The 15,101-nt window shown below is 37.6% G+C and overlaps 1 protein-coding gene and 1 long non-coding RNA gene across 2 annotated transcripts; one reads left to right on the top strand and one right to left on the bottom strand.

The window, feature by feature from the left end:
- Nucleotides 1-996: 996 nt before the first annotated feature.
- LOC131785557 (uncharacterized) lies at nucleotides 997-10,243 on the top strand. Its single transcript, XR_010717493.1, has 7 exons — nucleotides 997-1,305; nucleotides 3,787-3,829; nucleotides 5,600-5,656; nucleotides 6,812-6,826; nucleotides 7,331-8,712; nucleotides 9,405-9,465; nucleotides 10,175-10,243. It is a non-coding gene; the product is annotated as an uncharacterized lncRNA (long non-coding RNA).
- A 913-nt stretch (nucleotides 10,244-11,156) lies between these two features.
- On the bottom strand, nucleotides 11,157-15,055 carry LOC131785585 (uncharacterized). The gene is made up of 4 exons (XM_059102503.2): nucleotides 15,011-15,055; nucleotides 14,034-14,910; nucleotides 12,502-12,626; nucleotides 11,157-11,534 (listed from the first exon to the last, which is right to left on the bottom strand). The coding sequence occupies exons 1-4, from the start codon at nucleotides 15,050-15,052 to the stop codon at nucleotides 11,490-11,492; spliced, it is 1,089 nt and encodes a 362-aa protein (XP_058958486.2). The 5' UTR covers nucleotides 15,053-15,055; the 3' UTR covers nucleotides 11,157-11,489.
- Between the last annotated feature and the right edge of the window lie 46 nt (nucleotides 15,056-15,101).

Raw genomic sequence — 15,101 nt, forward strand, 5'->3', positions numbered from 1 at the left:
AATTGTTTTTAAGCCAGGGAACGCTAGGTTTCGGCGTTTTTCAAACAATGTTGGGGAGAAATGAAAATATTTCATTGAGCGTGACTTTGTTTCACCTCGGCCGAGAGAGTTACTTCATACTGGATGTACTTTGAACCTTAGAAGAAAACAAGTGTTTGACATTAGGAGTTTAATGCTAATAATTATGCATAGTAATTACGTTTTTCATGATTATTTTCCCTTGAAATTGCGTGATTTCAACGCTTTCACGACTGTTTTAAAAGAAACCGCGCGCTGCGCAGTTTTCAAGTATCCCTTCAGTTCTCCGCACTAAATTTCTAATTGAGTCTCAATTTTGAAGGATGCTAAAAACACAGTATAACATTTGTGTCACTTTTGTGTCAATAAAGATGGATAACTCTGTTGATTAGCTTGCATGGCTTCCTAGGCAACCTTGATCAAAGCGATCAAACCAATCATTTTCGACATGTAAGGCAATAAAAATCTCCCACCTCCCTCTTCGTCAACCCCACGCCGTTCCTTACCGGAAGCTTTCTGGTTACGTAGTGTTTCAGGAATGGCAGAAACGAGGTCAAGGATCATCATAATCGTAATACGTGGATTTATGTGCACAGGCAGGAAAGCGGAAAATGGCTTTCATCCTTGTTACCAGGAAAAGGAGTTGTCTGTTTTATTTTTCTTTTTCTTTCATTGGTCGCTAGATCGACGCTTGCTTTGAGAGGATTGGTTGTTTTGGTTTTTTTTTCTCACGCATAAGATTAAGATTACGCAGAGAGGAAGGCGCAGAGACAGGTTACCGGTTATTTTCGTCGATTGAACTAAATAAACATCAGTGCCCTCTGAATTCATATTTTGATACGTGTGTTATATGTATACGTTTGCAATCGCCTCCGACACTACCCTTATTGTGACAGATGTCAATCAATGTACCCCTACTAGAAGTGTAGCTGACCTTCGTACATTACACCATAAACTGTTAGCTCAATACCTGAACGAAAACCGTGGGTATTGTGCATAAATTATGGTGTCATCGTCAGGTCATTTGCTACGAATTACAGAGCGGTTTATCCTACTCAACAAGGTTTAAAGTCGCCGCGCGAAGCCAAGAAAAATTCGGTTCAAATTTCAAGCATGTTACGTCATCTTATTAATCACGTGCTAGGTCACATGCTCAGTGTGGTAAAATAGAAAGTATAATCAGCGATTCATTCTTCTTCAGAAAGGCGTTGGTGCAGGAGACATTTCGCTGAAGCAAATTTATATTACCTTGGGAAAGGCATCATTTTTCGATAAAATCATATCGAGGTGAGCTTAAATTATGTTTAAAAAATCTTCTTATTGCTTTCTGCACATGGTAGAACGGCATGTCGTGACTGGCGAGGCAAATCAACATTGAAAGAAAGCTTTGACCTGATGGAAATATAACCTAAGTGAACTAGCTTGGCACACCTCAGGCATCATTTGCAGTATTTCGTTACGAATCATCCTAGACCGTTGACCGCCAACATGATTTCGACGATGGGGATTTCTGGTGGCGAAAACTTCAATATTGAAAACAATTTAGGGCCAATATGGTGTATTCCGAAAGTTCGAACATTCAAACACGCGATCAGAAATTTACATATGGGTGCGCCATTATTGAGGATACACGATTAATTTTTATACTCACTCGATTGCCGCCAAAGTATTTACGCGGCGATACAAACCTATAAAGACGAGGAACAAAATAAAATTTGTAAGACAAGGGAAAGCGAGTGGATTTATCAATATTTCTGTCATCTTGATGTTGAAATCGGCCCGGTTTCGCAACGTGTTCGTAGTAGTATACAATATTACTGTTTTCAGTGTGTAGTTTTGAAATAATTGCAGCTATTCAGCGGAGAAACCAATACTGTTTCTTTATTTATTACTTCACTGTGTACTGTGTATAGTCCCTTTTGATCGCTTCAGTGAGTAATGTGGTAGAAGAAAAGTCTAACCGCTCGCAAGCTTGCGCCCGGCAAAATTGGCGTGGTCGAAGCAACACCCACACACAAAGATCTTTGTAATTTGTAAAATTTATTAAAGTGGCCTGTGTCTGCTTTAATCGGGCTGGCACTTGTATTTTATCGCTTCGATGTCAGCCCTGCCGTAGAGAAGTTTACCAGTGTTAAATTGAATTTCGTTCAAATCTGTTGGTAGGAAGCCCGCCTAACCTTTGTCGATCACGGTTCGTTAGATTCAAGCCATGTTTACTTAGCTTTGAAATGACGCATTAGAAAAGCGTCTTTGTTGTCGAATATTTTTGGCGCTCTATAAAAGTTATCTTCTTCAACCTACGGTGATGCTTTGTAGGCTTTGTAATGCTTTGTTTCCATCGTATTGTAGAAAGCAAAACAAATCCAGCTTGGGTCAAACCATGTTTCACAATTTCTCAAACACATGCGGTGTGTTTTCGAGGTTATAATTAATCGTTTCTCTTCAAAGTCAAACCTCAACTTCTAGTCAACGTTGGGGCTAGCAGTTCTTTTTATCGCTCTGCTTAGTTTCATTGCCATGTTTTACTTGTGCCCACTATAAAATAAGATTGCTTCATCCTACGGGCTTTTCGGTTACACTTGCACTGAAACTCTCCAAGCGGAAGCAGCATGTCGGCTTTCGCACAATAAATCCTGCTGCGAGGTTGTGTTTCGCCTTTCGTTTTCGATTACCCCGCTGTTTAATATTATTGAATCTAGAACTGGTAGACTGTTAGGAATTTCTGATGAAGATTTGCACAATCTACATACTGAGGCACGTGTTCGTTTTTTCGCCCTGTTTCATAACCTACTTCAGCGAATATTCAAATAACCGAGCTATTTTTCCACGAAAAAAACTTTGAATGCGTGGTTTTTGTTGTGACTAGCATCAGCAAAGGCCTCCAAAGTAACTATTCACAAAGTGGTTTGGAAACCGTACAGTAATAATAATGTAAATTTTTGGCAACTTGAAAAGCGGCCTGAAACGCGGCCAGAAACGAGTGAGTCAGAATTCTTAGTGACAAATAAGTCCTCATGGCAATTTCTTTTAATTTGAAAAGCGAATTTTCCTCAACGGGAAACGAGTTTTTCTTGAATTGAGAGCGCTTTAATGTAGGAGTTAGGGTTGTCTTTCTCGTTTCTAGGAATATTGTACTACCATAATCAAGTAGAGCGTGAAGTATTGAATAAACGAGACATGCTACGCGTGGGTTGAATAAAGAGACAAAACCGCAAGGAAAAAAAAAAGCACGAATAAGAGGAGGTCCTGTAAACTAACATGGTGCCGCAGATGGCTTTCTGAAGGAGACATGTCCATTTCTATTTTGTTTCCCGAGAATAAAACGTATTGAAATTGTAGTTCTTAAATACAATTAAATTATTCAAGTTTGTGTTGTTATTAGTCGATCGACAATTAAAACAGTTGTAATAAATTTGTCACCGATTTGAAATTATACTTCAATGTGTGGACTACTGTGTTCGGAAGTGTTAATGTATCCGAAACAAGGTTCGGTTGGAATGCCCGTTTGGTGAAATATGCGTGATCGCGGCTAAACAGAGCAGAAGACCTAAGTGCATTAAATTTCTTTATGTTTATGATAATCCAGCGTAATTAACCTCGTTACTGTTTTCCATGTATTGGCAAGTTTTCTATCTGATGAGATTTTTTAGATAGAATATTAAAAGATGAGTTTTATAAAAACATGCGGAACTGTTATGTTACATGTTAAACTGGATTTCTATAGTAATCAATCTTATTGAGCAATTTTTTTGTCATTGTATCTTGCAGATGGAAAAAATTGTGATCTTTGCACTCGTTATCCTGTCATGCGGTATGTGATTGAATTTAAGAGGTAAAGGCCCATTTTCAACTTGATGCAACGCGCACCGCGACCCAATTTCCTGTAACACGAAATTCCCAGATCACTAAAAACCTTCTAAAATCGTCTTTCTCAAGAGCCATCCTGGACGTATAGTCACTGTTTTACGGTAAATACATTCGCCGGTCGTCATTTTGCAGTTTCCTTACAGTATTTTGAATTTTGTCCGAAAGAATCGGAAGGAAATATTTTTAAGTGTCACGCTTGGATCTCTTCGTTCTCTGTGAACAGAGTTGGCGAAAAGGACAACGTTCGAATTTTTTCACTTTCTAGAAGCGCTTGAGGATTCTAAATGAAGATAAAATATTTCCAATAGAAATTGATATTTTTGAAAAATATCAGACTGCCGGACGTTTAGTTATTCGAAGACCGCGTCCGGTGGTGTCCAGTGCAAATTTTCTGAGTGTTGCGCTTGGATCTCTTCGCACTCTCTGTACAAGGTCAGCGAGAGAGATGACGTTGGCATTTTTTCACTTTCTAGAAGCGCTTGAGGATTGTAAATGAAGGTAGAATATTTCCCAACGAAAAATTGGTATATTTCAAAGAGAAATATGGAGTTATTTGAGGACCGTGTCCAGCCGCGTCATTGAAAAGTTTTAAGTGTCAAGCGCTTGAATGGCTTCATACGTTGTATTCAGGGTTGACGAAAAACATCAACCTCGAAATTTTAGGCTGCCTGGAAGCGCTCGAGGATTGCAAGTAAAGGTAGAACATTTTCGTATAAATATTTTTTGGATTCGAAGAGAAATATGGAAAAATATCGGACTGCCGGACGTTAAATTATTTAAAGTTAAGTTATTTATTGCAGGAACCTCAGCGACATTGACAGTTTGCGTTACAATTCTTATTTGCTGCTTTGCATGGACAACAACCTCGACCACTCTTTCGGGCGCAAGATCTTCTCCACGGGCAGGAAACTTCAACTGACCCTTAGTCCTATTAAACAAGGATGGCAAACCCAATTTTAAAAAAATGATGAATGACGACAACAACATTTTCACCTTCTTAGTAATGCTCCCAAGGATTTTTGCGTTCTTCTTTAGCAACAACCGATCCATAAGCGTTTACTGCCTCGGAATCTACTAAATCAATGGATTCACCTGATTCCATACCGGATTTAAACGTATAGAACTGTTTTAAACAGAATTATTTTGACAAGTTCTTCAAATTCATCGGAGAACGAACAGAAGGAATTTTGAGACGTTACAAGGTAAAAATAACTGACCAATTAGAGGTGCTATTTAAACAAAAGCGGTGACTCAAAACAAAAACTAACGACCCGTTGCATCAAGGTTGGAAATGAGCCTTTAAGTCCTTTTCAGTGAGGTAAAGAATTTAAAAGGATAAATTTTTTTCTTCTCTGTTTAGTGGAGCTGGCTTTTTCAGAAAGAAAAATAAAATATTCCCTGTTCCGTAAGGAGACAATGGATACTGCCAACCCCAAGACAATCTCTGCAGAACTTTTGGTTCTTTAACCCTCTACACCCTAACATCTAAATGCATATTCTCCATACTGTTGTCTATAAATCTCCTAAGGCTGAGGACAAGGAGAATTTGCTGAACAATCTAGAGATTGTTTAGTTGGTGATCATTTCCTTTTATTCTATGACCTTAATGTTTTATTCAGCTGTGATATGCTGGTCATAAGCTTGACTTAACTTTAACCTATGACAGTTTCTAAAGCTTAAACTGTTGTAACAAGTTTTAAATATTTTGTTGTAGTTACACTTTCTTCAGGTAGTGACCATTCCACGTCGCCAAGTCCACCTGCACCAAAAGGTAACATAATTTAACCCTTAAAACTCTCAGATGTGATTAAAATCTCACTTCTCCCTACATTATTCATGCTTTATCCAGCAAACAGATAGTAAAAATATTTAAACTTCTCAGGTAGAAGTTGTTAGTAATTCTCATCACTAATTTACAAGGAAATGTGTAGCAGCTAATGGAGAGAATTAACAATCATCTTTGGAATAAAGGGTTAATCATGTGGTTGGCATTTTCTACTTTTAGTATTACATCAAGAGATCAACTTCTACATGATAAGATTGCGTATTCTCATTACCTGTTTGCTTGATACTGTATGGATATCTAAGGGAGAAGTTACATTTTACTCACTTAAAGCTATCCATACTCATTCACATTGTCAGCATTTGATAAATTACAGATAGGAGAGAGAAAGTTTGGAAAATCCCCAGAATTTTAATTGGAAAATGAAAAGAATTTTTAAGTACATGCAGAGAACCCTTTCACTCAAACCTGAATTCAAAAAGAGGGGCATTTTCAATCATATTTGGTGGACCATTTCACTTGTAATAAGGACCAAATAATACTTTCTGTCTACAATTTTACACAGAATGCTGATCAGCTGAAATAAAAACATCAATTAGGAATTTTAGTTCAGAGCTAAAATTATGAGAAATTTACCCTAGAGGCAAGAAATCGAAGTTTAGGCTTTGAGTGTAAAATATTAAAGAGCAGGTAGATCATGCCCCTTTACGCCCCAGCATTAGGATACATTTTCTCCTGACAGCCCTCTATATCTTTCCTATGGTACTGAGAAGGAGAACTTGGTTGACAATCAAGAGTTGCTTAAGCTGGTGATCATTTTGTTTATTCTTGTGACCACAATGTGTAACTCAGGGGTGATACTGAATGGAGACATTAGACGTCAGTCACTCTTAGGGGTTAACCTTTTATACTTTGCACATTCTCCATACTGTTCTCTATAAAATTTTCTGAGGTGCCTAACAAGGAGAATTTGCTTTATAATCAAGAGCTCTGGTACTTGTTGATCATTTCTGTTATTCTTGTGACCTTAATATATGATTTAGGAATGATACTGTAAGGAGAAATAATTAGATGCTGGTCACTCTTAAGGGATAAATGGTTTTGACATAAAGGCTAATCTGCTCTTTCTTTTTGTTTCCACAGTAACACCTTCACCAAGTAAGTTGACATATCAAATTTGCCATGGACACAGTAACTTTTAAAGTGATTTACCAAATATTGAGTTGTTAGAACAATAGCCTCTATTTGGAATGAGAACATGCAAGGACATTTGACTGCTTTTGCTTTCGCTTTCTGCCCCGAGAAGAACAGTTTTGGGAGAGCAAATACTGAGGAAAAGTGTGAGCTTCCAGGATGTAATGTCTAAGGACATTCACATGAGCAAGTTTTTGCAACAAATGGAGGTTTTTGTTTTTAGTATCCATAACTTATTTTTGATTAGTCCATTCTTGTGTGACAACAGTTAAATGCTTACTCATCATGAAATCAAATTCTAAAGAAGGATCCACTTATCATATTGGTGGCAGATTTTGAAAATCAAAGGGTAGCATGTTATAACATTTTCTGAACCATGGGAAGAGTGAAGTTGAAAAAGGGAAAATAGATGTATTTTCCACTTTCTACATAACTTGAGGTTTTATTGCTTTGCCTTGAAATTTTCAGGTTCACCACATATGGGAGCATCATCACGTAAGACTGTTGATTTTTTTTCTTCATTTTTAAAGCCCAAAGGAAGCAAAGAGAGAATGTGCCTCAGGACGAGATTTTAATGAAAGTGGAATTGGCTCAGACAATTTAACCTTCTCTGCAGCCTTACTTAAAGCTCTCAAGTCCTGCACATTGAGCACGAGACCTACCCAAACACATTCAGTCTTAAGTTGAACCAATTATTTCATGCATTTAAAGTTTCTGATTAAGTTGTTGATTCTGAGTGAGCCAATTGCTGCTTTAAGGAAGTTCTCCTAAAATTAATTTTCCTTATAAATGTATTGTACTCCTTGGTTTATAAAGGAACTTACTCAGAATAAAGGAGTGCATATCTTAACCCTTTAACTCCCAGATCAAATTTGTAATTCTCCTTACTCTCAACCATACAATTCATATAATGTTAGTTCAGAGAATTAGTATTGGATCAACTAATTATCTCCAAATTGATATTTTTCTTAATTCTCATCACTTACCTGGGTGATATTGTATTGATATTTTAAGGAGAAATTTTGTCTTGGTCACTCATGGGAGTTGAAGGGTTAAGTACTTAATTTTTTTCACAATTTTTGGGCAGAACACAGTTGGTCTTCCTGCCCATTTCCCAAGGTTCAGCCTTCAATTAAGTTACTAACACCAGTGTTTTTCTTTTCTTCTGTCCCCTTTTTTTATTTTTTCATCTCTGCAGCTGCTCCAAGTAAGTTGGATTTCGTACTACTGTCAAACTTGTATTTAGCTTCACTGCATTAAGTGTTCATCCTGTGTTAATTGGTCAGTTTTCAAAGTACTGAGATTTTCTCCCTTCAATTACTGTAATTTTCACCTTAATAAAGTGGTTGTGGTCAATGTGAGTCCTAAAGGCCTGTTTTTATCATCCTCTGCCAAACAATCACTTTAAGAGGAACCAAACAAAGAGAACTAAGAATAATCTTTCAAATAATATTTAATTGAGGCGTATCTCCCTAAATAACAAGTAGTAGTTTTAAGTGAGTTTATGCCAATTATGGCACAAAATAATATTTACAGGTGCAAAATTAAAGCAACTGATCAATATAAAAAGGCAAATGTTAGGTTTGTGCATTCAGCTTTAGGATATCAGTATCCATTGCACTTGTTGCTGCTTTCTGTCATTTAAGGATATCTCTGATAAAAACTAAAAACAAACAAACGCAAGAAATATAAAAGCCAAAAAGCAATCTTCCTGTTGGTATTTTGGTTGGGTAGGGGAAGTACTCGTAATGGAAGTTCAATTGTAAATGGTGTTTTTTTTTTTTGTTTTTTTTTTTTTTTCCATCTATTACAATCAGCTACTAAGAAAGGTGGTGATGAACCAACACCAAGTAAGTACGAGTTTTTTGGCCTCATAAAATAACAGAAACCTGCATCTGATTTTCAAAAAAAAATGAAGTAGGTTATTATAAATCTCTTAATTTGAAAAATCAAATTGAGCAGGTGATTTTGTAGGTTAATTTTAACCCTTTTACTCCGAGTCCCAGATTTTCAATTCTCCCCTCTAGCTGCTGTACATTTCCCAGTGATACAACTACAAGAATTTGGTATTTGATCAAGATATCAACATTGAGTTTATGAATTTGAGTACTCTCATAACTTTTTGCTGGGTAATGTAGGGATACTGCAAAGAGAAAATACTTTATAATCACTTCTGGGGGTTTAAGGGTTGAATACAGCAAACTCTTTCTATTTCAAAATGATATGAAAAACCTCAGTTCTGCAGTGAATTTCAATTTCTGCAGTGAAATACATTGTCACCTTGTATCAAGTTGCTTATTAGCATTATTAGCAGGATGCCAATGGCAGTCCACATTGCTTGAGTGTTGTTGTATTCAGTGATAGAATTAGTCACATGCTTGTCACAAAGTTGAAAACTTTCCTGTCAGACATTTGAAATGCAAACACTGTCACATGCCAATGGATTTTACAGGTTCTCACAATGTCTTCCAAGTAGGTGTTTTGCAACCTGTAAAATTCATGATCTCTTGTAGTTTTATTAAAAAGTAAAATTGCTTTTCAGCAAGCGGAACTGTTTCCTTCACAGCCAGTGCAGGCCTGATTGTTTCTCTCGTTATGGCTTTGTGAGTATCAGAATTACACTTTTTTACTGTCCAAAGATAATTGCTCTGTCATGGTTTGTGGTCTTACTAGGAGTTGTACTGGCCTACTGTTTGGCAGAAGCACAAGTAGGATTTTTTACACTTAAGCCTGAATAATGTGCCAATCAGTTGAAAGCTTTAAACCCCCCCTCCCTCCCTCCCCCCCTTCCCCCTCCTGTAAAGCAACCCATGGGCATTTGACTCTCTTTTGGACCTGTTGAGTCTTTTAGTGGAATAGAAGCTTGTGTCTGTGCTCTTTAAATATGAAGGTGTTTAAGGAAAGAGTCCACTTTTGGGAGCAAATGGCTCAGAAAAGGTCCATTAGTCTTGGTTTTCAAGCTTAGTCAATGACCAGGAAGCCATTGTCACTGATATTACCTTTAACGAAAAAATGACTATCAAACCACACAGGTCTGAAATGGGGGAGGAGGGGGGGCAGGGTTTGGACACCCCCAGCCCTCCCCTGGCTAAGTTATTGTGTTGTGTTCTGTTGTGAGTTGCTTGTGTTACATTGGCTCTCTCCTCTGGGGAAGTCATATGAGGGGGGGAAAGAGGATTTTTACCTGTGTTGAACTTGGGGGTGGGGGGGGGGTCTACTTCTGTCCACCTCATCCTATGGTGTAGCCTAACCCACAAGAGTGCTCACTTTTTCTTCTTTCTCTGTTTTTTTTTTTTTTTTTTTTGAAAGCAGGTTGCACTAAGCAAGAGGACCTCTCTTTGTGTTTCAAGCCGTGCGGTTTTTTTATTTCTTAGTATTGCTTTTAAAGGGTGAAACATTCTCACCAGCTTAAATCTTGCACAGCATTTTAGACTCCAGATGAATGAAAGGGAAGCCTGGAAGTTGCCTTCTAATGCATACATAGCCATGGTTCCCTGTGTAATAATGCTTACTAAAAGTCTAGGCAGTGTCTGTACTAGAAGCAAGTTTGAAGTTTAATGCATGTTCAAGGGTTTGGCTGAATTTTTCAGTATTTCCCAAACTTGTATATCTCTTAATACAAAAATAGAATTTTGATGTATCATGTAGGATTAGCCAACACTTAGCAATTTTTGTGTCTATGATTACCTTTTTTTATATAGAAAATTTGCCTTGTCAGTGAAGAATAAAGCAATATGAATATGTATACTCATGTGAGCTTTCTTGGCTATTAAAGGAATTGCAAAATCTTAAATTTAGGTCTAATTTATATCTGTGACAGATTTTAAGTAGTCCCTTCCTTTTTGGCAAATTTTGTTGCATAAGTCAAAGCTAAAAAAGGTAAGAACAAAATTGGATGTTAGCAGAACAGAACTTAGAGGGTGCCTAATGAAGAGAGTTCAGCATGGCATAGAGCTTCCTCCCTTGCATGTCTAACCCTTGGCACTTGAACTTAAAGGGTGCTTCACTCCCAGAGGTCAGAGTGATATAGAACTTCCTCCCTTGCATGTCTAACCCCTGGCACTTGAACTTAGAGGGTGCTTCTCTCCCAGAGGTCAGTGTGACATAGAGCTTCCCCCTTCCCCTGCATGTCTAACCCTAGGCACTTGAACCTAGAGGGTGCCTCACTCTTAGAGGTTTGCATGGTGCAAATTCTGTTGTAAATGAAACCATTCTACTGCAATTGTTTTGATTATTACTGTGGAAATAAGCAGCCAGTCTACAAGAATTTAACAAGTTATTTTATTCACTAGGCAAAATCTTCCAACTCTTCTAGTAAAAAGTGTTGTGCCAAACTTAAAACATCTCTTGCACTCTTCAGAATTGAATTTCCTCAAAGCGTTTGTCCCTTCATCAGCAGCTACTTTGAACTTGAGCACTGCTACTATATTCAACACATACAAAATGAATAAAGGAAGATGTGATGCAATCCTGGATGAATTGGTGCATCCACCAGAGCAATGCTACTGATAACTATAAACACATGATTTGCAAGGACAGAAAGCAATGCCAAACGTAGACTTGACAGTAAACAGTAAGGTTCAAATGTGGGGTAAAGAATCTTCGACACCATCAATTAATGAGTCCTCTAATCCCCCTCATTATGTTTGAATCCTTCTTTCAATCTCAAATACTGGAAAAAAAGAGATGAAAGTCCAACATGAACATTATAGAATGTGTAACTAGTTTCATTATTTAACTCCTAAGAATGACTAGCATCTAATTTCTATTTTAAGTCTAACATGAACCCTTTAACTTCCTAGATCTGATTGTTAATTCTCCCCTCTAGCTGCTATACATTCCCTTGTAAATTGGTTATGAGAATTTGGTGTTCGATCAAAATAACTTACTGTGCCTGATGAGTTTGAGTGTTCACACTACCTGTTTGCTGGATAATGTATGGATATTATAGGGAGAAGTTGCATGTTAATCACTTAGAAGTGGAGTTAAAAGGTTAAATCCTGAGAGTGATCAGCGTTTAATTTCTCCACCCAGTAACGCTGTTGAATCATTCATTAAGGATTGATTGCCAACCCAAGTAAATTTGATTTTTTAAAACACAAATTCTCCTTGTCAAGGCCAAAGGAAATTTGTAGAAATAAGCATGGATACTGATGTTGGGGTGTAAAAGGTTAACCCTTTCACTCCCAAGATCTGATAGTAAATTCTCCCCTCTAACTTCTACACATTTCCTTGTAAATTAGTCACGAGAATTCTGTGTTAGATCAAGATAACTGAAACCTGATAAGTTTGATTATTCTCATTACATGTTTACTGGATTAAATATGGATATTTTATGGGAGAAGTCATGTTAATCACTTCTGGGAGTTAAAGGGTTGAGGTGGTAAATGATCACCAACTTGCAAGCTCTGTACTCATCTCCATACATTTTCTTTGCTACTGAAAAGGCAAATTTGTTTTATCAAAGCTTGCAAATAAAAATTAAAGAGATGGTATGTTTAAAGCTCTGTGCAAAAATAGAGATCAATATTTTTTCACCTTGTCATGAGCATGAGGTAAAAAATTGTGGGGTCCCCATGAGGAATTGAACCTCAGACCTGCAGATTCCATGCAACAGTGCTTTCAATGGTTTTTCTTACCTTTTTCCTGCTCTGTATGGCTTGTTCTGTCCACAATAGTTCCATTCCTATATGATCCTTTAATTGATGAAGTTTGACAGGATCAGTAGGGAGGTCATGCTTTAACTCTTTGTCACATCCTGTATCTGGAATAAGATCAGAGACCAGAAATCACAAATCAAATATCTGAGATCAAGAGAGATCAGAGAACAGGGTTTAAAGATCAGAGATCAGAGATCAGGATCAGGGAACTGATAAAGAGGTGATAGATCACAGTTCCAAGGTCAGGGATGAGGGCAATAATGGAGTTACAGATCAGAGATTAAAGGTCATAGTTAAGAGTATTAATAGAGTATTAATAGAGATCAGAGTTCAGAAATCAGAGTTTAGAGTATTAAAGATCAGAGTTCCAATCTCAACTATTTATGAAATTGTTGTTTGGCCACCAAAAATCATAAAACAGTTGCCAGAAATAATAATTAGTTGGTGAGTTTGTAAGTTATGTACTTTTATGCAAATAAGGCCTCCAATGATTTTTGTTGGTTACCAGTCAGTCAAGCTGAAATAAAAGTTAGTTACCAAAAGGGGCAGACAGCCAATAGGTCATTTTATAGTTGAGTACTTAGTTGCCAAGTTAGCATGATAACAAAGTAACTTACATTTGAAAAATAACAATGTTTGCATCATACAAAGTCACCTTCAACCTCACTCCTGTTCAAAGGCTTGGCAATCAACCATGCAACTCTAAAATGGACTATTGTTTTTGGAAGTTAAAGCCACATCTCACAGTTTAGTTATGAAAGTACCAAGAAGAAATTCCAAACTTTATTAGAAAAAAAGAATACTATTTCATGTACATCCCAGAAGTGATTAGCATGTAACTTCTCCCTATAATATCCATTGAATATCCAGCAAACAGTCATGAGAATACTCAAATTTATCAGCTAGAAGTTATCTTGATAACTCTCGAAACTAATCCTCAAAGAATGTGAAGCAGCTAAAAGGGAGAATTAACAATCAGATCTTGGGAGTTAAGGGGTTAACTTAAGATCGAATATTATGTAATAAAAACATCACAGCCTTTTACTTGATTCCCAAACACATGTTGCCAAGCTGATGAAATGGTGGGGGAGGGGGAAGGGGGGGGTTATCTTACAATGGAATGCTATCCTATCATGGCTGAGGGAGGGAGTAGTGATACTGTTAGTCACTTCATGCTATGGAAACCAGAATAAACTCTGGCTGGATGGGCCACTGGGCTCAGGTATGATCTCATTACTAATTCTCCTTTCTGTCTGCCGAATGATTCTCATTATGTTAGTTTGGAGAATTTGGTATTGGACCAATTAGTAATCCCATAATTGATATTTTTCTTTATTCTCATCACTTGTCTGCATGATATTGTATAGATATAGTAAGGAGAAATTCTGTCTTGGTCACTCACAGGAGTTGAAGGGTTATGTATCGAGATTGTGGTAAGAAATTTCTATTTTGTCACTCCTGAGAGTGAAGAGGAAAAGGAACCAATGAAATGCATCTATAGATCATCTCACCAAATGATTTATCAGTCAACCAAGTGTCACTAAGAAGCGCTTGTTCCCTCAGATGTGGTGTCCTGGACACATATTCTCGAAGCGATGCCTCAGATGCACTGTCAGGTGGTCCAAAAGACCTCCTCATCTCTTGTTCATTCTGCCACCCAGGGTTAACAGTACTGTTAAGGGGGAAATGTGGCTCTCTGATATGGCGAGATGTTTCAACTGGACTACCATGTTGAAAAGTTAGTTCTGCATTTGCATTAAACAAATTCTGCCTTTCCAGATTTTGTCCTCCAAATAATGAAGCTTCTATATCTGGCTTTTCCACCTGCAAGGAAGTTGTTCCATTTTGTAAACCAAACACATGGTTGATATGCAATTCACTACTGCAGTTAACACTTTCAGGGTTTGACGCACCAGGAATAGGCCTTTCTGGAAGTAGTCCTTCATCAGCGTCATACCTTTCACCGTCATCATGTTCTTTGAGTCTAGAATTCGCATCTACCGTCGTTTTACCCTCTAGCTCTGCAGTACTTATCTTAAGATATGTCTCTGACGCTGAATTAAGCCTTTCGAAGCTTGAATCTTGAGGAACAGGGTTTTTTATAGGAGGATCACCCTCGCAGTTGTCATCTACATCTGATGAACCAGAACCTTCCGTGATGAGATATGTTCGTTTCGATTCATCGTCACTTTCTCCGTCTAGGCCTGAATTACTCTCCTCTATTGCTTTGTCTAGTCCTTTAGGATCCGTACTCATCAAAGGAAGCCCTGGAACTTGTGTCTTCCACCAGACAAAGTTTGTATCATTTTCCAGCTCACTCAAAATTTCCTCAAATTCTTTCCGGACTTCGAGTAACTTTTTACGCACAAGAAACCCCCGCACGCCTGCCTGTTTGATTTAAAAAAAAAGAATTAATATGTAAAAACTGAAATTTTAATTTTTCTCGCGAAATAATCCCCTGTGGATCGCCAGGAAGTTTTGAACTAACCTGCAAAAGTACAACTTTGTTTACACTCAAATCTGCCGCCATCTTTGCAAGATATCGCCGATGCGCATACTCACTCAGACAGTATTATCGC

The sequence above is a fragment of the Pocillopora verrucosa genome, chromosome 5, assembly GCF_036669915.1.
Source record: "Pocillopora verrucosa isolate sample1 chromosome 5, ASM3666991v2, whole genome shotgun sequence".
Lineage (NCBI taxonomy): Eukaryota > Metazoa > Cnidaria > Anthozoa > Scleractinia > Pocilloporidae > Pocillopora > Pocillopora verrucosa.